This window comes from Idiotropiscis lumnitzeri, chromosome 4 (genome assembly GCF_059441095.1).
Source record: "Idiotropiscis lumnitzeri isolate Australia: NSW breed Sydney's pygmy pipehorse chromosome 4, RoL_Ilum_1.0, whole genome shotgun sequence".
Taxonomy (NCBI): domain Eukaryota; kingdom Metazoa; phylum Chordata; class Actinopteri; order Syngnathiformes; family Syngnathidae; genus Idiotropiscis; species Idiotropiscis lumnitzeri.
The window spans coordinates 8,154,797-8,181,501 of record NC_142394.1 but is presented as its reverse complement, the minus strand read 5'-3'; the positions used below and the strand labels follow the sequence as shown (position 1 = coordinate 8,181,501).

The window sequence follows — 26,705 nt, the reverse complement described above, 5'->3', positions numbered from 1 at the left end:
ATTCATCATCATTTTGCGCCCACCGGTTTGTGTGCATGTTAACATGCAAACATTTATTACTTATATATCCGTATGGTACGAGCGTCGTTTTGATTTATCTATTTTGGAGATTAAGTTGATACCATTTTGTCGTTTCATGAAGATGCTGTTCCTGCCCAATTAGTGAAAATCTGCCTGATCAGTCTGAATGTGACATTAAAAGTCAGTTTGAATTCTTTTAGGTGATTTTATCCTTGTCTGATATGCTTAAAATTTGGCTCACTAATAGACCAACTCATGTCAAGAAAATCCTATTTTTTTTTATTTTTAGCGTTTCTATTCTTCACATTTCTTCATTAAATAACAACACAGCATGTCTCTGACGTCAAATTGTGAGAAAAAAACAAGATAATGTGCGGCTAAGGATTGTACTAGGATTTTATAAGTGGGCCACCTGTTTGAAAATAACGTGCAACAAAGTTTTCACACGCACGCAAAATCGTTGCACGCAAAATCTTAAAACGTGACACGTGCAAACGTTATTGAGTTGGGTGTATATGTTATGTCACTTACTTTTTTACAAATATGTCCACCAGTCATTAGATGATTACATTAGCTAATCCTCCAGCACCTCAAAAAAAGAGAAAAAACAAAACAAAATAATGAAGTCAAGGGTTTAATCCCGCTGTTTGATGAGTCTCTTGCCTGGAAATATGTCAATTACCGGGAGGAACGACGAGCTATAGAGCATTTATAAAATATAAAACTGTATTAATAAGTCAAAAGGATAAGTCAAGAGAATATCATGTTTTTTAAAAAAAAAAGCGCTCCGACTGCACCAGCGTCCTCAAACTTTGAGCCGCAGGCAGAAAACAGAGTGCTGCTCTGGATCGATCGTCCCTGCCCACACGTGGAACTTTCTGCCAATCAGAGGCAAGGCCAATGATCATCCTGACCAATCAGAGCACGGGCGCGTCATGGACAAATTTGGAGCACGTTCCTTCAGAAATAACAACGTAATGCATTCAAATTCACCCCAAAAATATTGTTTTTAAAACATTTTATGTACATTTGTGTTTTATTTAGTACTTATTCAATTACATGTGCTGATGTTTATATTATTAAACAGTGAAGCAGCAAATTGCACGCTTTTACATCTTATTTCAATGAATAATAATTAAATAGAGGGAGGACTTTTAATTTTTAACGATGCAATAATTTGACATTGGTGAACGTCGCAGGCTGTTTTCAAACCCTCGTGAAGAGCCATGGGAGACATATACCGCCATCTGTCGGTCGTACAGCATCAATGCACACATAACCGGTTTCTTCCGAAATAAATGGTTCATAAAAATTAGGGCAGGACAATTAATGGGCTCAAAATTATTTGTATTTATTTCTTGCAGGAATCTGTTTGTAATTAAATTTTACTTGATCATGGATAAAGGAAATGACAATGACATTATTCAAAACTAGTTAAACTCTTCTTTTTTTCCCAACCTGGGATTTGCTTCATTTCTCAAACATACATTTCAAAATGCATTCATTCATAGAAGGACAAAAATGGAAGAGTGAATCCTCATCCCCACCTTTTATTTTTTTCACACTTACACAGTCAACAAAGCACTCAGAGAAACAATTAGCCTGATAACAAAGGCCAAAATGTTCAAAATCATTATTGCTAAAAAAAAAAAAAAGACCAAAGAGAACAAACATTTACAACGAAGTCCTTTTCTAGTCATGGAAAGCTCACAGGCCACTTCATTCAGTACACACGTGAAGAATGGTTAATAATTTGTATAGCTCTTTTTTTTTAAAGTTTATAGATAGGCAGTGCATTTCTTTTATATGTGTTTTCCCATATCACCACGCAATAGGTCAGGTATGGTAGTAATAATGAACAGCATTACGTGTATAACAATTCCTTTTTTCGGAAGTCCTGGAGTTTATACAGGATACCTATAGTTTTAGATATTTTACTGTTAACATTTTCTATTTGTGATTTACAGCATAATTTTTAATTTATAAACAACACCAAGAAATTTAATTTCATTTACTCTTTCTATTTCAACAGAATCGACTATAACCTGGTGTTTAATTTGACTGGCGCCAAAGATTATGAATTGTGTCTTGTTCAAATTCAAGGACAATTTATTTGCATCAAACCACTTTTTTAACAAATTTAATTCATTTTCCACAGTAATAACAGTGAGTTATTTTCAAAAGGTTTGCTTTTACTTTGTTTAATTGTACATACAGATTACCATCATCTAGGTAACTTTTTCTCCATTTTTATGCCAAACCGCTGATACCATAGCCATCTATTTTCTGTACCGCTTCTCTTCACCAGGGTTGTGGAGGTGCTGGAGCCTATCCCAGCTATCTTTGGGCAGTAGGCGGGGGACACTCTGAACTGGTTGCCAACCAAACGCAGGGTACACATAGACGAACAACCATCCGCGCACACACTAATATCTAGAAGCAATTTTGAGTGTCCAATCAGCCTGCCATGCATGTTTTTTGGAATGTGGGAGGAACCCGGAGGAAACCCACACAGGTACTGGGAGAACATGCAAACTCCACACAGGAAGGCCGGAACCTCTGCAGTGTCTCACTGTGAAGCCATCGTGCTAACCAGTCGGCCACCGTGCCGTTATTGTACATATTCTTGGGTTTTTTATTAAGCCAATCGCCGGCTGTAAAATGAAACGTTCAAAACAAGTTTGAAATAAAAGTGTTGTACTCCCCCCCAAAAAATAAATTCATAGGCCACATATAAATAAATTAAATGATATATTATTTATTCTCCAACTGTTCATCTTGCTTATTTTGAAATGCTCTGCTGAGTTTGTTAGCAATGTACAAGTCTTTTCCGAGTTCATAGGACATCTGCAGCTTCAATGCCTGCAGCCTCATCAGCATCCTTTGTAATCTCGGTGGGGCCTTTTGTAGTAATTTTTTAACACAGCCTCCAAAGTCTTATGATCTGACTCCACATGGACTTGTTTTCCATGCAACTATTGTTTTAACTTTTCCCATCCATATACGATCGCTTGAAGCTCTTCTTCGATTTCAGCATATCTCTTCTGAGTGTCGGTCAGTGTTCTTGAGCCATAAGCCACTGGCTGTCCCGCTTGCTTCAGTGCTGCTCCCAAGCCGCATCTTGAACTTGCATTTACAGATAAGGTCGCTTCTTTGTTTACGTCATAGCACTTGAGTACAGGCGTATTGCGCACGAGCATCTTTAGCTTAGCAAAACTTTGAATCTGATGTGATTCCCAACGTCAAGCAACTTCCTCCTCCAAGAGCTGCCTGAGAGAAGCACTCACCTCAAACAAGCAAATTAACTTTGACAAGTATTGCACCATTCCATGAAATCTTACCAGTGCATCATCATCATAAACCATCGTGTTAAATACCTTTATTGCTTCGGCCCCGGCCACATGTAGGAAAGTTGCACATTGCACCTTTCGAGACTTCTCAGAGATGCCGCAAGCAATCAGGTATTGCTCAAATTTGAGAAAGTACAGATATCTGCTTTTAAATGGAGAGAGTAAAAGCAAAAGGTCCGCAAAATAAAAATTCATTTGAGTAGATAAAAATCTACTAAAATACATTAATGCAGCATTTGCAACCACCATGGACTGTAACAATGAGTCTGTTATTGTGGTTGTAGTTTGCAGTGAACTGCGTCACACCGAGACTTCCTTCTTCCAAATACTTTGGTTACCTCATTTTGGTGTACAAGAGTGGCAAAAAAAAAACTTGCCAAATGTCTTCTTCTCCAGTATACCTATTGAAGAGGCCCAACACCATTATTCACACTTTGAGGGATCCTGGGACGTCCGTCTGTGCACTCGCATTCCTCTTTGCGTCGCGAGCCGCTAGCTAGGCAGCCGGGGCAGCAGGCTGTGTGCCCCTCAGAGCGGCAAGTGGGACAGGACAAAACCAACTGGCAGCAGAAGCGCGTGCTGCACAGTTGGTAGCGATCCCAGGGGCGTCCACAGTACCTGCAACCTAAAGACCGATTCAGGTTAAGAGTCGTGAAGTGGGACAGAAGCATGGGGGGGCCGGGGGAGGGACAGAGAGGGGCTGCTCACCAGCAATGACATCATCGTTGGAGGAGATGGCGTAGCGCTCATCAAAAACAAAGAGCTTCCCGCGGTAAAAACCGTCCGGGAAGCGTTCGAGGTATTTGTGGATTCCACCTTTCAGCTGGTAAACTTCGTTGCACACATTCTGTAAGTAGGATCATTTACACATGAATAATAAATAATACACACAATCTAAAAGAAAAAGAAAACATTTGGATAGTATAAATTAAATGCAAAAATAACTCATTTTGACGTGTAACTACTTTTTATGCATGTGACTAGATATGGCAAACAATACATTAAAATGAATTGGAGAAATATAAATAAAATCAATTTAAAAAATAAGTAAATAAATAAGTGGCTTATGATGTTAAAAATGACAAAATGAAAATCTACTTAAATTTAATTATGGATCATAATCATTGCAATTATAAAATAATTTGTAGTATAGTAAAACAATTTAACAATATGTCAAAACTATTTAAATTACGTTTTTGTCACTAAATGTAAACTACAACCAGAATCAAATCTAAATTTACGATGTGGGGGTTGAAAGGCAGCTAATGCTGTCCCCTGGCAGAACATCAGCAGTATAACACAACTTTGTCACTTCACTCAGAGTTATAACATAAATAACTACAAGAAACAAAAACAACTCACTTTAGAGCGGAGGTAAGCGGATCCTCGCTCGCAGCGGATGCCTCCGGTGCAATACATTAGCACCTTCTTGTCTTTGAAGAGCTCCAAGTTCTGGTCCACATAATCCGGGAAGTAGCTGAACTTGCGGATGTCGGGGGCGAGACAGCGCGAGAACTGACCCTGATGGCAGAAGACAATTTTGAATCAAAGATGTAGAGGTGGCCTGATTGGTAAATGGAGGTCGTTACATACAATTTTACTCTCATAAAAGTTGCGGCAGTCCAGCAGGACAGTGTCATTATGCGAATCACCTTTGGCCATTAAGGCCTCCACCTCTTTGTGAAACTCCTCAGGCTCCAGATGAATTCCTGAGCAGAAAGACATGAAATAATTACCGTATTTTCGCAGTCATAAGGCGCACTTTAAAGTCACAAAAACTCCCCTTAACAAACAAAGCGCCTTGTCAGTCGATGCGTCCATTAAATGGACAAAGTACCACTCACGTCCATCAGCCCTTGTCATCAACGAGCTGTTGGAAGTGCATGTTAGCACACCCTGCTGGGCAAAAAGTGAGTTGTTCATGTTTACAATCGACCGTGACAAATACACGATCTGACTATAATGTTTGGGTGATGGTGTTGGAAAAAGCTGGACAAAGGGCAGCTGTCCACAATGTTTTAGTCTGTCTTATCATTTATGTTATTGCAAGCAAGAAACGTCCCAGGTTTAGACAACAGACAAAAAGTCCAAAGCATAACAGCACATCTCTTGAAACAGCCATGCAAATCTCTCTAAACAGCTATGGGATTGTGGGTCTCTGCTCCCAGAATGCATTGCTTGAATTAGCTTAGGCTGAGTGGCTTTTGTGTTATTTTCATTTTTTTTGGGTATATTGATGGCATGAGAGATACATGTTTGTGTTAATCTTATTTCTATGTTTCATTGTTTGCTTGTATGATGAGTTTTTTATTTTTTTTTTAAACCGTGACTCTAAGGAGTGTGGTAAGCAGCCAAGTCGCTCCCCTGACGTTGCTTTGTAGGCTATTGCCAATGCACCTAATATTTGCCTGAGCCATTGTCAATGTCGGCTATTGTCAATAGAGACTTGGCGTCTGCTGCAACAATGGGGTGATTGCTTATGTTATTGGGGCATAGTAGGCTGCTATCGGCTGTGTCAGTGTGGGCAGCTCTGCCAAGTTCATGCTATGCTAACAGCAGCTGTGCTATCGTCTTGTCAGGCGGTGCGTCCAGTATATGTTACAAAGACAGAAATAGCGCCATCAACAGGTGTTGCGCCCTTTGACACGGCGCGTCTTTTGGGTGCGAAAATACGGTACTTGAAAGAACTCAGAATTAAAAAAAAAAAAAAAAAAAAAAAAATTCAAACAAACACCTTAGTCGCTTAGTCATTATCATTTGCTGTATGCAACTCGATCAGAATTACAAATGAGAACCTGTTTTCAATTTCATTATCTGGATAAATAAAGGTTAAATGAATAAAAAATGTTTTTACAGATGTTTTAAATCAGGATGTTCATGAACCATTATAGAAATTCCTGTAATGCAGTAATTCCTTGATTATCACGTTTAATAATAATAATAATAATAATGCCTTTATTAGTCCCACAATGGGGAAATTCGAGATTTGAACCCAGGCCTCCTGGGGAGACTGGGTCCTGAACACGGCGCCTTAGACCACTCGGCCATCCTGGCAGCCACGAGATTCGAACCCAGGCCTCCTGGGGAGACTGGGTCCGGAACGCGGCGCCTTAGACCACTCGGCCATCCTGGGACCCCCGCGAAGGGTGGAAAAACCGCAAAGTAGATTTTGACGTTTTTAAATGTTTATTTTTAATTTTGGGGGATTTAAGCCTCTATTACACCGTTGAGGACCTAACATGGTTCCCAACCTTCTAAATGCATGCTACAAAACAAATTTAACTTTAAAAATACAAAATGAGGAATGAATACCAACCTGCAGGCTATGAGAAGAACGTGATTAGAAGCCCGGCAGCGGACATTTATGAAAGAAAGCTGCCTAATAACTATGTTAAAGTTTTAATTTTTTATTATTTTTTTCTATCCAGCATTTTATTGAAGCATTTTCTATTGATATTGGTTACGTGACTATCGCAAAACATATTGATATTGAATTATCGTCCCAGCCCTACTGAACTATTTTGTTGCCCAGCTTTTCGGATGCAGTCATCAAATTCAGAATGAGAGAAAATTTGCACGTTAAAAAAAAATGTTCATCAGTATGAGCATTAAATATCTTGTCATTAGGGTATTCAACTAAATATAGGTTGAAAAGGATTTTCATTGTATTCTCTTTTTAGTTACATTTTCCACAATGTCCAAAATGTAACAGAAAGCGTGCTTATAAGTGAAGATGTCATCAAAACAGATATATCTCTGGTTATCATGGCAACCTAGCATCACGTTAACAGTACCTGCCAGTTGGTAGGAGAGGACATCTGGTTCTAATCCCATCGGCACAATTTCCTTAAAGACCCCAACCTTCAGATCAGTAAAACACTCCGGACCACCATCACTTGCCTGATCACACAGACATGCGGGCGCGGGCGCACACACACACGCACACACACACACACACACACACCAAGAGGGTTTTGCAAACTAAGTACCTGTTGAATTTTCATCCTATCGAGAGAAACTTAGGCTGTTCAAGTCCACTTGCATTGGGGGCTACAACCGAATAACCCAATTGATTGAGTTCTTTGAAATATGAGCCATTGTTTGGATAATTTTTTTGCTATGACTTCTGAGTGCAACCCAGAGATACGGGCAGTCTACGGTGGCAGTGTTAGAAATAAATATCCTTAAAAAAAAGGGCATTCAACATGTATTGGCACTCCCAGTTTAGTCTTTTGTTTTGTGTCAAACTAAACATAAAACAAAGAGAATTACATGTGTATTTGAAACCACCGTAGCTTAGCCTTTAGTTCACTAAATTAAAGCTCATGCAAACACAGGCAATGCTTAGCATTTATTTGGCTGTGTCATAACCCTTTAACATGGGATATTTGAAAGCAAATGTAGACAGACAATATAACAGCAGTCACAATCACATACTGTATTCTTTACCGTTTTCCAAGAGAATGAATCCCACTTTGAACCCAAGGGAGGAATCCCAAGCAGTAAAGTACGTATGAATTGGCCTTTAAAATGTCCCCTGGTGGCCAAGGCGTGCAGACCAGAATGAGCAGCATGATGAACGTTGAATTACTGTATGTTTTGTGTATATGGGGCTATTTTTTTTGGGCGATTAAAATTTTGGCGGGGAGATTGAGAAGGATTAATGGCCTTTCCATTCATTTCAATGGGAAAGGATGGTTTGAGAAACAACGGTTTTGAATTATAAGTGGGGTTAGGGAATGCATTAACATTGTATATCAAGGCGCTTATACAACCACACACACACCACACACACGCATGCACACACAGACCTTGTGTGGCAGTTGGCCCCCACTTGTAACACACATTAAAGCCACAATATCATTTCACAAAAACCGAGATCAAGAACAGTTCAGCAAACAGTACACAAAAAATCCCCGTTCTCTCATCGTGGGTGCGTTCAGAAATGTGCTCCATGCGTGCACCGTTTCACTCAACAGTTTGGAAATTCAGAGCGTCGGGGTGCGGATAGACGTTATTCTGATTTGATGCCCCCTATATCAGAACAGTATGTCTGTTCGACATGTGCATTCCATCTGTAACCGACCGCTGCATACATGACCAAAACAAATTTTTGTCAAGTGCGAGTGCTGTGAATGCCCCAACCGGGAACATGAAAAAAATTCCCTACTATTATCATACTAACTATCACACACATTTACACATCATACATGCATGTTTTGAAAAATACCATACCTTAAAATCCTCTTTTTCCATGTGTAAAAGAGGATGCGAGCACATTGCGTCCACATAGAGCTCAGTAGCGACACGGGTGCCCCCTACTGTTCCGTTGATGCCCTCTGAGGCCACCCTCACCTAAAGGATAACACTTGTTTAGTTCTAGGGAACATTTCGCCAGAGGTGGGGAAACGTACTCACATTCTATACTTGAGTAGATGTGCACATATTTGTGGGGGAAAAAAGACTGGTAAAAGAAGAACAACTGATTCAACTCATCTTGTTGCAAAAATGTATGAGCATTTCGTTCCTCGCCGCTCCATGGCTGTGCCCTATTGCTGTCACAACGCGCATCTTTGTTGACTGCCACCATCTTTTTGTGGATTAATTAAAAATCAGACAATACAACATATTGTATGGGGAGCCTCAAAATGCGCTCCAGGCTGGCAAAGTTCTATCACAAGGTCCACACGTCACATGGCCATGTAATGCATCAATGCATACACAACCATTGTCAGGTGCGGGTGTGAGTGGTTAACCTTTCTTTTTTTCAAGCCACAAAACACATCCACCCACATTCTGAACCGCCTAGCCTTACTCCACTTGCGCATAGACAAAATGGAACATAACACACACGTTGATGCAGTTAACAGCACGCACTTAGGCAAACATAACAAACACTCTTGTTGTAGCATAAAATTGTCATCATTCAAGCACAGTTGCGGTAAAATTGGGAATTTAATTTTGAATTTATTGCTGACTTTGTTCATGTATAATGGCTGGCGGTAAGTGCTAATAAAAAAAACAACACTTACCACATTCCTTTGGATTGATATTTTATTGTTTTTTTTTTTGTTTTCACTGAACCCATAGAAATATTATCGTATTGTTATCGAGCTATCTGGAAAAAATGTGCTAAATAATGGCCACAACACATAGCCCTATATGATACTCTACAAAAACATATGGTCAAGATATATTTAAATAAAATTTAAAAATAATTAGTGTCACTGGGGCAGCACAGTTGCTGAATGGTTACCACGTCTGCTTACAGTTTCGGGTGGTAGGCTCCAGCACGCCCGCAACCTTTGTGAGGATAAGCGGCTCAGATAATGGATGGAAGGGATCGTGTTACTGATGGTGTAGCAGTATACTCGCCTGACTTGTGCGCAGGGTGTGCGGGTTCCGTGACCGTGTGAATGAGTGTGAATGATGCCGTGTGTCTGACTGGCGACCAGTTCATTTGTCGTTCTTCAAAAATGATAAAGAATGAATGACTGTGAGTAACATTACTTTGTCTGTCCACATGTTTTGCTGCACTGTTTGTTCAATGCATTGCTTCAGGCAGGGTTAGCGCATTGTAACATCCGTGCTATTTAGCGTTAGCATTAAGCTAGCTCACTCAAAACCCAAGATGTGTGACTATTTTAAATACAAGGTGTAATTCTCTTTGGCGAGGTTCACACTGCAGGCAAATGTGACCGCATTGATATCTGAAGTCTGCGCTCACAAGTCAAATCATAAAAATGGGTAAAATGACGACGCATACCTCAAAAATTCACAAGTCGAGTCACTCGAATCTCAAGGCACTGGCACCATTCTACTCAACAATTAATTTTTACCGCCAGTTATATCCAATACCCCTTTTGATACTTTGGCATGAGGTTAAAAAAACAAAACCTTTCTCCGACAGAAGAACAAAATACTCAAGTAAATTACTGATACCAGAAAATCCACTTATGCTTCCCATAATCGCATTTAACTTCTACTTCAGATAGCTACGTACCTTGCCAGTTAGATGGAGGCTCTGGCATAAAGCTCTCTGCCAAGCGCAGACAACATGCGGCTCCTCAACGCGGCAGTATCGATAATAAAGCAGAACTTTCCCAGGGCCTCTGGGTACAAGAAAAAAAATAAAAATCAACTGAGACATTAAATTGCTTAGAAAATGACAGAAAATGTGGCTACTTCTCAAGCTGCTCCTCAGAGATGTGGCTAATGTCTGGCATCCACGCAGTAAAGTCCACAGATAAGCTTTCATCGCACGGTTTGACGTCTTTTTCCTTTTGCTGGTGGTTAAGTGTGTGATTGTACTGGGCTCGTGCCAGCTGTTGGATTTCAGTGGTGTGCGTTCTGGCGACATGCTGGTGAATGTCAGCGTCCTCAGTAAAAACGCGCCCACAGCAGTGCCATAATGGACTGGCCCCTGACTCGGGACTTGCTTCCTGCTTGGAGGCCACAAAGGCAGAGAAGGACTGAAAAAGAAAAAGAAAAATTTGCTCTTTCATGACTCCAACATATCCCCACTGATTTGCTTTTCGAGGATTTGTCTATTCAGAATCAGAATGCCCTTTATTGTCATTGTACGCAGTGTGCAACCAGATAAGTTTTTTTTTCTTCATGTTTACTTCTGTGGCCTTCCACGAGATAGCGCAACACTCTGGCTAGTGGGAAAGGAGTAATTGATATCAAATAATAATGTTTTAGTGATACAATTTAGATTTAGATTTCAATTTAATTTTATAAGTTGGGTCGGAGCTAAATTTAGTTAGCCCTTGTTAGAGGAAGGTAAAGAGTATTATGAGTTAAAATTTTAATAAAGTGTTATTGAATCATAGGTTGTGGTAAATTTACAATATTGAAAACGGGTTGATTTCGTCAAGTATTTAAAAAAGGGGGTGGACAACAGTTACTTGCAAACCTTTCTATCTTTATTGCGTTTCTTACGCGGTTTTCGTAATCCAAGGTTTACAGCTCAATTAACGTTACTTGAACTCACCCATTAGTGGCCAAACAAGATTTGGACACGATTTGATTATGGATGTACTAGTACAGCTAACTAATACAAGCAAAGGTGCCGAGTGCGCTGATTGAGTTGTGATTTTCTTGACTGGACTCGCTTGAAATTTAACGTGGACTCGACTTAACTTGCGTGATTTTTGCCGCAGTTCTATTTTGAACTTGCTAGAAAGTTGAAACATAGAAAGTTTAGACATGCTCTTATGTGATTGAGGTTTCTCTACTCACCTTCCTCTTGTTGAGGTTGTAGAACCTTCTCAGGGACGCAGAGAGTTGTTTCTCCTCTTTTGATACGTTATTTGGTGAACCCGCGTTTTCCAGTTCCCAGTGTGAAAACTCTAAGCAAATTGAATTCATTTTTATTTTCTTTTTGCAGCAAATATTTATTTTGTTTTAGATAAACGAAAACACTCCGACTGGACAGGCCGGACAGAATATACAGTTGCACTTCTTCCTCTTCTTTTAGATTTTGGCGGATTACGTCTCATTGGTGGATACCGCCATCTACTGGACCGGAGATCTCAAAGCGCCTTTTTTGTTTTTAAACCTGTTTCACCGCATTATGAAACAACCCAATGTCAGGTACAAATATAATTAAAAATAATACTAATAATAAAAATTGGAAAAATAAATAAATAAATAATTAAATAAATAAATAATTAAATAAATAAATAAATAAATAAATAAATAAATAAATAAATGAATGAATGAATGAATGAATGAATGAATGAATGAGCATAGAATGGAGGCCATTGTTTGAAATTATCAAAAGGGAAAACAAAAATGGATCTTAAGTCCAGACAACAGGTTATTACCTTAAATCAAAATCACTTAAGAAGGCTTCAAGAGCAAGAGTATTTTTCTGTTATATTAGATTTAAATATTTTGAAAAGCGATTGAGCTCATTCCTCAAGTGAATTATAGTAGGATTTCGTTAAAAAAAAACATTTGTGAAAAAAAATGTTTAGACATTACTAGTAAATTATTGATACCAAAGTGTATTTTACCATTGGTAATAGCTATTCCAAATAGGACCTATTTTATTGTTAAGTTAGCCAATTGAATCCCCTTTGGGTTTTTCAAGTCATGAAAATCCTTCCAAAATATCTGTATTATATTACAAGAAAAGAAAAGATGTTCAGGCTTTTAATTTTCAGTTCACAGAAAACACATTTCCCACTTTCTATTTTGAATTTGTTTTTGATAGTTGTCCCATTTTCATAACTTGTGATCATTTTTGCCTCAGTGACAGTTATTTTTCCCAAAATTTCATTTTTATGGTATTGATTACTTGAGGCAGCGCCGTTGGAGACTGTTTTAGCACGATGGCCTCACAGTGCAGAGGTCATAGGTTCGATCTCGGCTCCAGCCTTCCTGTGTGGAGTTTGCACATTCTCCTCGTGTCTGTGTGGGGTTTCTCCTGGTACTCCGGTTTCCTCCCACATTCCAAAAACATGCATAGAAGGTTGATTGGACACTCTAAATTGCCCCTAGGTATGAGTGTGAGCGCAGATGGTTGTTTGTCTATGTGTCCCATGCGATTGGCTGACAACCAGTTCAGGGTGTACCCCACCTATATGCCCAAAGATAGCCTGTACCCTGCGACCCTTGTGAGGAGAAGCGGTACAGCTAATAGATGGATGGACTTGTGCGATATGGGAAGGGAATACACGGGGTAATACTGTAAAAAGGCAATCTATATTGTTAAACATTATTCTCCCAAACAGACTCTCTTTGCGAACATCGATTTAAAATTAGTTTGCGTTTGCTAATATTATCCCAACTATTCACTTTTTGATATTGTGGCGATCTCCTTTAAGTGCTTCACATTACAAATCTGGCGCTTGCCAGGTTAGAGGGACACATGGCTGACAAAAAAGGCGGTTGCACTAACCGGACGTGTGTCTCACTTGAATGGGCCGTCTAGGCTAGGCTAGTTGCTGCGCATCACTCGCACACTTGCGAGTTGAGTTGATACGTAAAAAGGCGCATTTCCTATTTTAGCCTACATTAATTTGTGTATTTTTTTCGGGCGGCTCACCATTCACGACAGAACGGATTAAAACATGTCCAGGAGACGACATAGTGACTCCTATGACGGTAAGTTTGACTTTGACGCCGCCGTTTTTCCACGTTGGGGCAGATGAATTACGGCTAGTAGCAAGTAGTTACTTGCATTTTGTCATCCTTCTTCTAGATGCATATTTGTTTATAAATTGTCTTTGTGTCGGATAGAACAGAAAATACAATTCAAATGTCATTGCTCGTTCGTATTTTCGTTCTCTAGTTTGCTCGCGTTGTCACAATGCCGAGCCTTTTTTGTTTGTGTCGTTGTTAGCAATGTTTTTAGCTTTTGAGTTAGCTCCGAGTCGAATAGCAGAGGAGGCACTCATAGGTTTATTTGCTAAGCCATTTGTTATTTTTTTTTAATATCAACTAAAAGAAACGGTCAGTATAGATAAACTTTTTAGTCTTCGCGCAAATGTACCAAATGTCTCCATTGAAATACGAAAATGAATTTGATTTGTATGGGTTGCACACTTTATCGAAAAAATATTCATGTCACAATACTGGCCCTCAAACTACTGCGTTCTTTCATATGTTTGTAATAATTAGACTTTTCTCGCGGCTGCTCTACTTGCCTCATTCACAAAGTCCCCGTCAGATAGTCCGGTCCATTTGAGGGCATGTAACTCGTCGTCAAGTCTCATCCATGGCTGTCAGCACTGCACGTTCGTCTCCATATCCGACTCTAAATAGGATTACTTGGAAAAATATTTATCATGAAAAGTACATTGGTTTAGATATTTTATAATTGTATAAATTATTAAAACAACTAAATCATAACATTGATATACGTGGCTCTGAATTAAAAACAACGAATCATTAGTATTGTTGGCTGCATATGTTGAGAAAATAATAATTAGTGTTACCCTTGCTATGTCCTTTTGATTGAATCAAGACCACCACTGTTTTTGAGTCATGACCCTAAGTATTTTCTTACTTTATAATAAAAAAAAATATTTCAAAACCCAAAGATGCTGAAATGTTGTTATATTTAAAAATAAGTGTTCCTGCAATTTAATTTTTAAGAATATACATGACAAATTGTATGTATCTGACGAATTTGAAAACATTGTGGAGGGCAATTCATTCCAAAACAAATCCATTTAAACCTACAATACAGAAATACTGACAATGAAAACAGTTTGGTACATCTCAACATTGTAAACTAGTGTGTTTTCATTTTTCATTGTCAGACAGTTGCCTCTATTAATTATGCTTCAGCAGTTATCTGCTGCATGTACTGTATACTTTCTCTCTTGAATGGTGCTGGCAATGAGCAGACTGTTCTGTGTGTGTGTATTCCTAGAATTTAGTTGTTACCTCTTTTCATTCTCTTTTCTGAGTGGCTTTCGATCGATGCTTTTGCCCCGTTGGTGCAATTACGTGTCTCCCTCTTTTTCGGTAAAACAGCCTCTTTGGGGAACCTAAACAGGCTCACGCCGTCCTCCCGTCGATACAAACAAAAGCCAGCGACGCTGCGTGGCGGCATAATGCAAACAAAAGCAAAATGAATCAGAAAAAAAAATCATGACGAGCACACTTCACAGCCAGCAAGTTGGAGATGTGGCTCGATTACGTCATATGCGCCACCTTCAGGATTTGGCTGTGGTGCTGGCCCACCCGGAATTGTAACAATAAATCTGTTAAATATAGTCCTCAGTTAATGTGTATCAATTTGAGAAACTGTTTGTTGCGACAGATATTTTATTGTTTAACACTACTAATAAATAATAACATTGGTAATAATCATGTCCCTTACACTTTAAAGTCAATGGCATACAGCTCAACACATCCAAAATACCACAATATTTTTGACACTTAGTAATGATGTGATGTGTGAAACCAACAGGAGGCCAGGATCACAAGAGGAGGAGAACCTCCGAGCCCACCGAGATTGAAGACAGCCTGGAGTCTTTGATATGCAATGTGGGAGAAAAGGTAAGTGTTTTGTAATGAAAGTCAAGTTGTACATCAAGGGGATATTTGCAAACCTGCTATCCAAACTTAAGTAAAATTTAGTTTCCCAGACAAGGTGCGATAAGATTCCAAATAACATAGTTGACCCCCAGAGTCCAGTTGTGTTTGGAGATATTGTTACTTTAAGGATCCTATTCTATTCTATTCTATTCTAGTATTCTGGGAGCCATTTTATGCCTAAGCGGACACGGCAGTAGAAAAACTCAGTAAGAGATGTAATGTTTGTTTGCCAGAGCAAGTCATCCCTGGAGAGCAACCTGGAGGGGCTTGCCGGCGTGTTGGAGGCCGACCTTCCCAACTACAAGAACAAAATCCTTCGCATTTTATGTGTGGTGTAAGTAAAATGACCCGTATCACGCACGCTCAGTGTAGTAGTTGTCATCATCGGCTCTCTCGCATCCACAGGGCTCGCCTCCTCCCCGAGAAGCTAACCGTGTATACCACGTTGGTGGGGCTCCTCAACGCCCGTAACTACAACTTTGGCGGCGAGTTTGTTGAGGCCATGATCCGGCAGCTGAAGGAGACTCTGAAGAACAACCTATACAATGAGGCCGTTTACCTGGTAAAATAGCACCACACGTGACCATGTCGGCGGCCTGTTCGTCCTTTAAATGCGTTACGTTTAGGTGCGCTTCCTGTCTGACTTGGTAAACTGCCACGTGATTGCCGCTCCATCCATGGTGGCCATGTTTGAGAACTTTGTCAGCGTGACGCAGGAGGAAGATGTACCGCAGGTATTTTCATTCAGGTTATCTTACTGCATGTGGATAGTTGATAAGGGTTCACAAAGTTTTTTTGTGTGTTTGGGTGCGAAGGTTCGGTCGGATTGGTTCGTGTACGTGGTACTGTCCTGCCTGCCGTGGGTGGGCAAGGAGCTCTATGAGAAGAAGGATGTGGAGATGGACCGACTCCTCAGCCAGATTGAAGGCTACCTCAAGTAGGGCTCGACTTGAGCAAAATGCGTGTCACCCGTTGCAAAATGACAGCTTTTTTTTTTTTTTTTTTTATGGGTCACTTGTATTTCGTAGGTACCATGGGAAGTATTTAGGGTGGCAGGTTTGACAAGAAAAAAAAAATATGTTTAAGTAACCTAGCTAGCAGTTCAGATGATAAATGATTTTGGCAATTCCGGACACACTTTTTGTGATGGAAGGTGCCATATGAGGATACATCAACACTGGATTGAGAATAGATAGAGATGGGTATGAGTTGATGTCAGTTTGGGCGGTTATTCAATATCAATATGTATCGCGATTGACACATGCTCAACATCAACAGAAAATGCCTTTGATTAAATGTTGGATATAAAAAAAAAATCTGATAGCCAACCCACCCGCGACATGGCGCTTGTTGTAGGAAGCATGCAGGCGCCTCCAAATTCAAAGAAGCAGCTAAACCAATGACGCATGCATGTGTCATACTCGCATGGAGCGAAAGAATAACAGAACTTTGGTCAAATAAATGACCAGTAGACTCAGTACAACTTTTACAATAGCATCATATTATATATACTAACCCGATTAAACACCTCCGGATGATGACGTGGTGTACAAGTAATGGAGTTTCCTCTCTTTGACATGTTAGCGCCCGTGTTAGCCATGTGTGAATCAGACAAGTAAAATACGTATGGATTATGGCTATAATGAGCCCGTAAAAAACATAAAGTAGTCCTACGATGATTGTTCAGCACTACTGCATGGAATGCAAGAGAGTATACATTTTATGAACATTGAATGAAAGCTAATGTAAGCGTATCAACAGTACTGCTTTGGGGTAGCAGCTCATGCAAATAAGCATTTACAATGCACTGGTGGAGCAGAAACTGCCCATTACACTACATTAGGGCTGAACAATTTTGAGAATGTCATAGCTACGTTTTTTTTAAAAGGACTCATGAATCCGTAGTATATCACTGTGAACAGATCAGACTAACCAGTACTGGAATTAAAAAAAAAAAAAGTATTGCGTCTACGTCACTCTGCCGCCTATATTCTCCGAAGTAATTTCTTGCATGGGTGCTTGAATAGAAGGTGCTAGGATAGCTTGCCAGAGAAGCATGCATAGGGTTAAGTAAATCCGACTTGTAACTATTTTTATGTTGTTTAAGACAATAAAATTGCACGTTAGGAAATAAATATACACACAAATATTTACAAAATTTGGAAAAATCAAATGCACAATAGTTTGAAAACCATCAAAATTATGGCTCTTGTAGTTCTAGTGTTGAGGTTACCTCTTTATTTCTTAAATGAATGTGGTTGGCAATTCATGTGGTAGTAATTTATTTCCCAAATATGTTTGACTAACCTCTTCTGTTTTCAGCAGTTTGCTGTCTGTGTGTTGTAAACACAATGCACTGACTGGTTTTGCATCTTGTACTTGTTCTTTTCAGGAGGCGAGTGAAGACTCATCTCCCCATGCTTCAGGTGTGGACTGCTGAGAAGCCCCACCCTCAAGAGGAGGTGAGAAATTTGATCTTATTTCAGCACATGCACATACGCACACTCATACACGCTCACACACCAAAGAAGGTTTTCTCGTCACTAACCCCGAGTGTGTCCTGGCAGTACCTGGATTGCCTTTGGGCGCAGATCCAGAAGCTGAAAAAGGACCGCTGGCAGGAGCGTCATATCCTGCGTCCATACATCGCTTTCGACAGCGTGTTGTGCGAGGCCTTGCAGCACAACCTGCCCCCCTTCACGCCGCCGGGACACATGCCCAATGCCCAGTACCCCATGCCCCGTGTCGTTTTCCGCATGTTTGACTACACCGACGCACCTGAGGTAAACCATTTCGGATTATTATTCGGATTATTATCGATTATTTTGGTCATAATGATTATTCTTCAGACATTTAATCCCTAAAGCAACAGTTCAACAGTGTTATCTAATGGCTTTTCGTAAATTGTTTCATACTTCACATCTTTTATACCGCAGTGCATTAACAAAAAATGGAGACCCATTATGCATTTTCGGTCATAGTTGGCAAACATTGCTTTATTTACGTCTTTTTGTTTTTTCTTCTATTATCTTGTTTGCTGTATTTTGCAATCAGGGTCCAGTCATGCCCGGCAGTCATTCTGTGGAGAGGTTTGTCATCGAAGAGAACCTGCACTGCATCATGAAGACTCATTGGAGAGAGCGCAGAACTTGGTAAACATGTATTCATAGTTCCTCCATACACACTCTTGCTTGCTGAAATCTGTATGATGTATGTTTGGTAACTCTGCTAAAAAAATGACCTGACTTGGGATTTTTCCAAGATACAAACCCTTTGTGCTGGTCATTGTCTGTGCGTGTGTGTTGCGAGCAAAAATTTGAGTTACGTATGCTTCATAGTGGCACACAATTTAAAAAAAGGAGGCCAAATGCAAAATGCCACAATCCTTTACGCAACCGCCTTTTCATTACCCACGGTAGTATTATTTGTTGATAGACAATATAAAAATGCTCACAGTATATATTCTTCATCTTCCATAAAAAAACGACTACTCAGTAACTTTCTGAGGCACTAAGTTGTGAAGCTCGTTTGTGTACAATCAATGGTCATTGAATCGTGACATCATGACCCACAATCTAATTATTAATTTTGTGCTCATTTGTTTGGCTTAAATTTGTATTAAGTGCAATACTGTGGAGTGTTAGTTTTCTAATTTAAAAAGACTTTTTGTTGTTGGTGTTTTTTTTTCATAGGTTGGCACAGATGAATGGCATTTCCCTTTATTACAATGGGAAAAGAGGATTTGTCTTTGGCGTTACGAACTTAGTCATGGAACAAATTTGACTCTGAAGTCAAGGCATCACTGTACACACATCCAACTTTTACATGTTGTTTACATTGCAGCGCCGCACAGTTGCTCAGCTACCCCGGCAAAAATAAGATCCCGCTCAACTATCATATTGTCGAGGTGCACTTATTTCTTCTATATGCTAATTCAACTCAAACACAAAACACACATTTTTGTCTAAATTCTTTTTTTTTTTTACCTTCAGGTGATTTTTGGAGAACTTTTTCAGCTCCCCTCGCCGCCTCACATTGATGTAATGTACACGTCACTGCTGATTGAACTTTGCAAACTCCAGCCAGGCTCGCTACCACAAGTCGTATCCTAATCTATATTAGAGAAAAGTTCAGTTTTCAACCTTTCTCAGTTATGAGCAAGAATCTCGCCTGTTTATTTTTAAATATCCAACTCGAGGCAGACTTGTGCATTCGACAGAAATTGGACAGCATTGCTTTTAATCTTTTATTTCTCCTCCCAATGTAAACATTTTGTTGTCTTTGTCTATCATGATTGCATGCCCAAAAAAAGTCCAAGCTCCATAAAAGTTGTCCAGCTTGGCTCAAAATGGCACTTTATCCATTTGCTAGATTTGTACTTGAAGCAACAACCCGAAGGGAATTCAGTGAAATGAGCCTAAAAAATTGGTAACAGGGAGGACAGATATCCAAATGCTGAAAGTATGTTGAATGTTTCTTTAACTGAGATCTCAGTTGGCGCAAGCCACAGAGATGCTCTACATGCGGCTGGACACCATGAGCACCACTTGCATCGACAGGTAATAAAAGTCTCTTCTTCCCCTGCGCTGAATGGTCACGCCCATTTTTCCTGTCTCACCCTCACCTGCTTCCTGATTTCAGACTCATCAACTGGTTCTCCCACCATTTGAGCAACTTCCAGTTCAGATGGAGCTGGGATGACTGGTGAGCGAATCTTCTAAACTTAAATTGAGGCTATTTAGCGTCAGCAGACTTTGTTGACGCGTTGTTGTTGTTGTCGTTGTTCAGGGCTGACTGTTTAACATTGGATCTCGAGAAACCCAAACCCAAATTCGTCAAAGAGGTTTTGGAGAAGTGTATGAGGTATGAATTGATTTTTCATAATTCGATAGATCCCATTATGATGCCTGAGAGATGTTTACTTAAAACCTTTTCATATGGTGTCAAAGGTTCATGCATAATATAAACATGATACTTTAAATGTGTGTAGACATTAAATATGACTTAAATATCATAGGGCTAGGTAAACTAAGTTTTACTGTGATTTCAATTTGGCTTCTCACAATCATGAAAGCATGACACTTTTTATTTTTCTAATTATAATGCACACTTACAATCAGCTCAAAAATCGACAGTGCGACTTGTAATGCGATGTGCCCTATGTATGGATGATTGTCAGATTTTCAGTTGATTGTTTTAAAATCACTTTCCTTCCCATTCTGGTGTTGTTGTCCTTTTCATCGTCATCTAATTGCTAGCAGGCGTTTATATTATTGTGAAATACTGTAATTTGGACTACTTCCTGCTTCTGCGGTTAAAAATCATGGGAAATGTAGTCCAACTAGCCTCATGCAAGCTGGCAACGTTTTTCCATCGTTAGAATGTGGGAGGATCACTGCAGTCTGTTGGACACAGAGGTAAACAATTCAAACAACTTCCTATTTACCAGAGCTGGGCAGTCCGTCCCGGGTGCGGAACGGTCTGGCCCGGCCGGTGGCCCATTTCTGGGGTCGGGTTGTGGTTGACAAATTTTAAAAAAAAAAAGGGTTGGAGTAACAAAAATTTTAGTCCGGCCCACAAATCGGCTCTCGTGCATGTGATGAACCTCCTCGCAAAATGTGCAAACGACAAAAATTGCCTCAGAATGCGTCAAACGCGGGGGCCGACAATTTTTATAAATACGGCTAGCGGGTCGAGGCCAGAACAATGACAAGATAGCGGCCGGAGTGCGGGGACTGACCGGCAAAAAAAAGGGTCAAGTGCCCAGCTCTGTTATTTACTTTAAGATTCATGTTAGCATTTCTCAACCTCATGTAATTGCTGGCAGGCATGTGTTTTCGTCATACCAGTACTAGAACTACTTCCTGCTTTTGTGTGTAAGAATCATGGGAAATGTAGTCCTAATAGTCTTATGCTGCAGTCACCAGTTTGATCCAATATAAGCTGAGCTTTTAAACCGATTTTTTTTCCCTAATAACCATTTAATCTACAGCCTTTGTCTATCTCAAATCGCTATTAATTTTGTGCGATTTTCAAGTATAAATTTATCTTTATGAAATCGGTCTTATAGGTTAGGTTGTCGCTAAGATGGAGAGGGGAGTTGATGAGGGGGGAACATTGATGTACATGTTGACAACTTGGCGCATTCATTAAATATGATGTAAATATATAGTATGTCTCGTTTCAAAAGTGAACGGTTGTGTGTTATGCAGGTTGTCCTACCACCAGAGGATAGTAGAACTTGTCCCAGCTACCTTCGCCGCGCTCATTCCAGCCGAGCCTATCTTCATTTACAAATACGCAGACGAAAGCGCTTGTAAGCCACTTTGTCATCGTTAATAAGCTGCAGCAAAGACCTGATTGACGTCACATCCACTTGTATTCATTCACAACTGACAATTTTTTTCTCTTAGCGTTGTTGCCAGGTTACCCCGTCTCAGTCACCGTCTGCAACGCTATCAAGAACCGAGCGTCCAATGAGGAGATTCTCACCATCCTCAAAGACGTGCCCAACCCCAACCAGGATGACGACGATGGTTATTGTTTTTTTTTGTTTTTATTACTTATTCAACATCTTTTGCACTGTATATGAAAAGAAATGTCATTTGAAATTTATGCTTCTCTCCTGCTAGACGAAGGTGAGAGCTTCAACCCGCTGAAGGTGGACGTCTTTTTACAGACGCTTCTTCACCTGGCTGCCAAATCCTTCAGCCACTCGTTCAGCGCCCTCGGCAAGTAAGTTCACCTCAAACACAAAAATTACTAAGTAACGCTTCCACAAAAGTTAGGGTGTTAATTTTACAATAAATGGTTACCTTAATGAGTTGAGTGAGAGAGGCAAAATATTGGCAACATCTCACATTGTGCAGTGTATGTAAGCAAATTGTTAAAGGGGCACCTGCCTGAGCTTAACAGTGGCACGTCTAGAACAGGTTTGCGTGTCAAAGTAGATGCCGTCTTGTAGGTATTAACGTTGCCTAGAGTTGAAAAACTGGGGCCAATCCTCATCCAAATAAATGTGCATGTATACTCATTCCTACTTCAGTCTGTAAATATACCGACTGGTGCTTTATGCCGTGTGTCCTCACTGTGATCAGCAAAGAAGCTGTGTGCCCATGCATCTGCTCACGTCCATCCACATTTCCTCGTTCTCATAAATCAGCCACGGAGAGGTTAATCGTTTGTTAAAGTGCTCATATGTAGGGATCTCCAAGTGAATTCTGGTGCCAATTGATCACCGTTTTTGGACTTTATAAGCAATGAAAGTACAATGTTTTCCAATGGAGAGTTTGTAATCGGTCCCTGAAGTGACTCCAAAAGAGACATGGAGAGAGCGGAGGGGGGTATGGCCATCTTCCTCATTAAAAGTAGGCTTTTTCAAGTCATCAATTATTATCTAATTTCTCCATAAATTAATGGCTATAAAAGAGAATGATAACTTAAATGTTTTCCATATAAAAAAAAAAAAAAACAGCAATTTTCTTTTTTTGGGGGGTGGGAGGGGGGCAGGAAAAGCATTTCCACTCATTTTAATAGGGAAAAGGGAAAAAGTGTTTTGGGTTATGAGTGTGGTCGCAGAACAAATTAAACTCCTATCCCAAGGCACCACTGTTCAAATAGTTATTTTTATACTGAGGAAAATAAGTATTGTAACACCTGAGAAAACCAATGTTAATATTTGGTACAGTATCCTTTGTTTGCAATTCCCGAGGTCAAATGTTTTACTGTAGTCGTTCACCAGGTTTGCACACACTGCAACAGGGATTTTGATTTACTGTAGTTTTATATAAGGTAAAAATATGCATATTGGTGGGGGCGGGGGAGCTCAGCCTCTAATAGAAATGTGCTGGTCTTCCCTGCAGGTTTCACGAGATCCTGAAGAACCTGACTGAAAGTGATGAGGGTAAACTGCACATTCTAAAGGTAGTTTACCAAGCGTGGAAGAACCACCCGCAGGTAGGACACCCCCCACCCCTCCCGTGAGTCTCTCATCACTCGGCGGATGTCGGCTGATGTTTCCGACTTGCGTTGTGGGTCTTTTGATTCTTTTAGATGATCGCTGTGCTGGTAGACAAAATGATCCGCACGCAGATTGTGGACTGCGCTGCTGTGGCCAACTGGCTATTTTCACAAGACATGGCTCACGAGTTCACCAGGTACGTATCTGGTCTACTTTCTCATCCAGCTCCACTCTTGAACAATTCTACAAGTTCTCGCCCCACTTTCACCTTACCTAGGCTCTACATTTGGGAGATTCTCCACTCGACTATCCGGAAGATGAATAAACATGTCCAAAAGATCCAGATGGAGCTGGAAGAGGCCAAGGACAAGCTGGAGAAGCAACAAAATAAGAGGGTATGTCTTCTTTCATGCAGAAAATCTGCAGGTAAAAGAAAAGTCTGACATTCACAGCCACCAATATGTTTTCCATCGCTTTAGTCAAGAAACTGTAAGAAAACAAATGCAGAATAAGCACATTCATACATGAGATGCCAATGTCTGCATTTCCCACCAAGACGCCCAGCACTCAGCCTGTCCAACAAGCCAGACATTTAACTGCCTCTTGACTGCATTCTGATGTAAATATCACTCACCAGGCCAGGCCCTACCTTTTAAAGCCATACACACGTAAAGTCACAGATAGAATAGTTGAACATGAGGATGCAAAGTCTAAGTGGACAAAGAAGAAACCGTATTTAATGATAAACATCACTCTTAGGTCTCAACTTGAATGTCATTGACCGTCTTGATGGTGGATTACTACATAGTATGTCTCTCTGCTTGCGTCGGGTAGCCGAGGGACAGCGGTGACGAAGAAGACATGGAGAAGAACAGCGAGGATGAGGAGGGTCAACTGGAGGAGCAGATCGAGAGGTTGCAGGAGAAGGTTGAGTCGGCCCAGAGCGAGCAGAAGAACCTCTTCCTCGTCATCTTCCAGGTGGGAATATTTTCTATTCATAAAAACAAAAACAAAAAAACATGGGAAGTAATGCAATAGAAAGCAAACTTCAGAAAAACTTGATTAACTGTTCCGTCAATGTTTCATGTCTCAATTGAACATTCTTCAAGAGGCCACATTGTGGATTATTTCTATGACCTTTTTAATTGTTTTCTGAGCTCTCGAATAGTCAGCCTTCCGCACTTCGGCATGCACCTCTGTTACGTAACTGCTAATTGACACAGAAATTGCTGCAACACCTCCTGGGATATTATGGAACACTCCATTAAGCAACTCTAAGGGAATAAAAACACCTATGTTGATTAATTGTCCAGCCTTAGAAACGGACTCAACGAGTCACAAGAGGGAGCACATTTTTCACCCCTCAATGTGGTGCTGGTAAACTCCTTTGATGAATTCTTTCTTTGACAATGTTTGAATCCAAGAGTTTCCCGATATTGACTTAATGTCGCAAATATTTCCTTTTATATGGTCATCACTTTTTTAAAAATCTTTTTGAAGGGAGCCACTAAAAAAAAAGCACTGAATGAAGTCTTGCATGAATTTGTGCACGATGTTTGAATTCCAAGTTTTGCCAAATGTACAACTTTTGTTTGGTATGCTACATCGAGTTCATTTTCCTGTTCTATTCATTAGGTTTTGTTTTTTTTTTACTCTTGCTGTGTTGGCATCAAAAAAAAGAAGTTTCGGATCTTTTGGGGCCACCAAGTTCAGTTTGATGTTCTTGAGTGATCACTTTTTTGTGCAACAGTTCTATGTTACGATTAAAGAAACTTTGTGCGCAATAACGCGCCAATGCTGGCCTTTACCGGAATGTAGAGCTTTTTTTTACGCTACATCACGCTACTACTTTTCCCTGTTTAGTGGTCATCATCACATTTTTAATTTCTTTGTTGTATCAGACAAAAGGTTTTGCAATGAAGTCACTTATTAAATATTCCCCGAAATTTCTGCCTTGTTTGGTACTTTGCGATCACTTCAAATTCCTGTTCTATAGTCGTCACATTTATAATCTTTCTGCTGGACCATAATATCAGAAAACAGCTGTGTGGTCTTTTGAGGAAATGATTGTAACTTAATTTATGGCAGCGATTCATCATGCTGTTGACTGAGCATCTGGTGCGCTGTGAGACGGGCAGCGTCAACATCAGCACGCCGTGGTACAAAAACTGCGTGGAAAGGCTGCAGCAGATCTTTCTCATGGTAACACACACACACACACTCACACACACAAGTATACAAAATAAAGTACTTAAACACGATTACCTCCGTTCCTTGTCAGCACCACGTGACAATCCAGCAGTACATGGGCACGTTGGAAAACTTGCTATTCACAGCCGAGCTGGACCACCACATCCTAGCGGTCTATCAGCAGTTTTGTGCCCTTCAGCTCTGAAAATCATCTGTGCAACTTTCTGGCTCTTGCATCAAGAATCCCCTTAGCCATTAAAAAGAAAAAAAATACAATGCCAGTGTTTTTGACTTTTTTTTTTTTTTTATCATTGCCCTTGATGGACTCTGAGTCTAGAGAGAACCTTCCAACTTTTTTTTTATATATATATTTGTTTTATGTGAAATTGAAAAGGAATTAAAACTCCAACATCCTTTAAACAAGGTGTGTGTCTGCTTTCTTGAAGTGTGTGACGCATGTTTGAAATGCACTTCACCTCAACACAGTATTATTGTAAGCGCTGTTCATTTGTGTTCATTTTGAAGCCCTTGCAAAAAGACATTAACCGTAGTTTCAGTGCACTAAATGTAGTGGAGGGTAATGTTTGGATTATAAATTTGGTCATTGGGTTATTAAATATTAATTTTATTAATTTGTTTCTATAATTAACTTAACATCTATCTGATCGACTGTCCTGAAATGGTTCGATAGTTTTCATTTCATGCAAAATGGATGATCGACGTTTACGCGATCTGTCAATGACGTCATTGATTGGACCTGCAAAAGACATTTCAGCAAGCGCAACCTTGATCACTCGTTCTGTGCTGCCAAAGTGGGAGCACTGAACTGGTTGCCAGCCAATTGCAGGGCACACATAGATGAACAACCATCCGCGCTCACGCTCACACCTAGGGGCAATTTAGAGAGTGCAATCGGCCTGCCATGCATGTTTTTGAAATGTAGGAGTAAACCGGAGTACCCGGAGCAAACCCACGCAGGCACGGAGAGAACTGCAAACTCCACACAGGAAGGCCGGAGTCAATCCCACGAGCTCTGCGAGGCCTTCGTGCTAACCAGTCGGACCACCGTGCCGCCCTGCACCAAACCACTTTAAAATAATTTTATAATTTATTGATTGATTTAT

The 26,705-nt window shown here is 40.2% G+C and overlaps 3 protein-coding genes across 4 annotated transcripts in view; 1 reads left to right on the top strand and 2 right to left on the bottom strand.

Annotated features, from left to right (window-relative positions):
• fgfrl1a (fibroblast growth factor receptor like 1a) overlaps positions 1–826 on the bottom strand; it is a 46,982-nt gene extending 46,156 nt beyond the window's left edge. Inside the window, exons 1-2 of one of the 2 annotated variants that reach the window (XM_088295130.1) lie at positions 704–826; positions 553–610 (exon numbers count right to left, since the gene is read on the bottom strand). The gene's annotated coding sequence lies outside the window, so the exon portion shown is untranslated. Of the gene's footprint in view, positions 1–552 lie in introns of both variants that reach the window. The other variant, XM_088295129.1, reaches the window with a different exon arrangement.
• Positions 827–1,777: 951 nt separating this feature from the next.
• On the bottom strand, positions 1,778–11,878 carry tstd2 (thiosulfate sulfurtransferase like domain containing 2). The gene is made up of 9 exons (XM_088295105.1): positions 11,616–11,878; positions 10,557–10,843; positions 10,375–10,483; positions 8,607–8,726; positions 7,166–7,271; positions 4,965–5,080; positions 4,734–4,892; positions 4,080–4,218; positions 1,778–3,996 (listed from the first exon to the last, which is right to left on the bottom strand). Exons 1-9 carry the CDS (start codon positions 11,742–11,744, stop codon positions 3,773–3,775), a joined length of 1,389 nt encoding a protein of 462 aa, XP_088151231.1. The 5' UTR covers positions 11,745–11,878; the 3' UTR covers positions 1,778–3,772.
• A 1,229-nt stretch (positions 11,879–13,107) lies between these two features.
• ncbp1 (nuclear cap binding protein subunit 1) lies at positions 13,108–26,004 on the top strand. The gene is made up of 23 exons (XM_088295054.1): positions 13,108–13,487; positions 15,304–15,392; positions 15,665–15,765; positions 15,837–15,993; positions 16,058–16,165; positions 16,247–16,368; positions 17,824–17,893; positions 17,999–18,214; positions 18,486–18,583; positions 19,275–19,338; positions 19,424–19,534; positions 19,926–19,990; positions 20,073–20,135; positions 20,220–20,294; positions 21,644–21,747; positions 21,845–21,967; positions 22,064–22,166; positions 23,294–23,387; positions 23,484–23,587; positions 23,669–23,786; positions 24,226–24,369; positions 25,480–25,593; positions 25,673–26,004. The coding sequence occupies exons 1-23, from the start codon at positions 13,454–13,456 to the stop codon at positions 25,784–25,786; spliced, it is 2,391 nt and encodes a 796-aa protein (XP_088151180.1). The 5' UTR covers positions 13,108–13,453; the 3' UTR covers positions 25,787–26,004.
• Positions 26,005–26,705: the final 701 nt, after the last annotated feature.

Coding starts and splice junctions, on each gene's coding strand:
- tstd2 (XM_088295105.1), bottom strand. CDS start 11,744: ATGAATTCAATTTGCTTAGAGTTTTCACACTGGGAACTGGAAAACGCG. Junction 10,484..10,556: donor TCTGAGGAGCAGCTTGAGAA/GTAGCCACATTT, acceptor TCTTGTACCCAG/AGGCCCTGGGAAAGTTCTGC. Junction 7,272..8,606: donor TGGAAAAAGAGGATTTTAAG/GTATGGTATTTT, acceptor CTGTGTGATCAG/GCAAGTGATGGTGGTCCGGA.
- ncbp1 (XM_088295054.1), top strand. CDS start 13,454: ATGTCCAGGAGACGACATAGTGACTCCTATGACG. Junction 19,339..19,423: donor TCAACTATCATATTGTCGAG/GTGCACTTATTT, acceptor TTTTACCTTCAG/GTGATTTTTGGAGAACTTTT. Junction 21,968..22,063: donor CAACCAGGATGACGACGATG/GTTATTGTTTTT, acceptor CTCTCCTGCTAG/ACGAAGGTGAGAGCTTCAAC.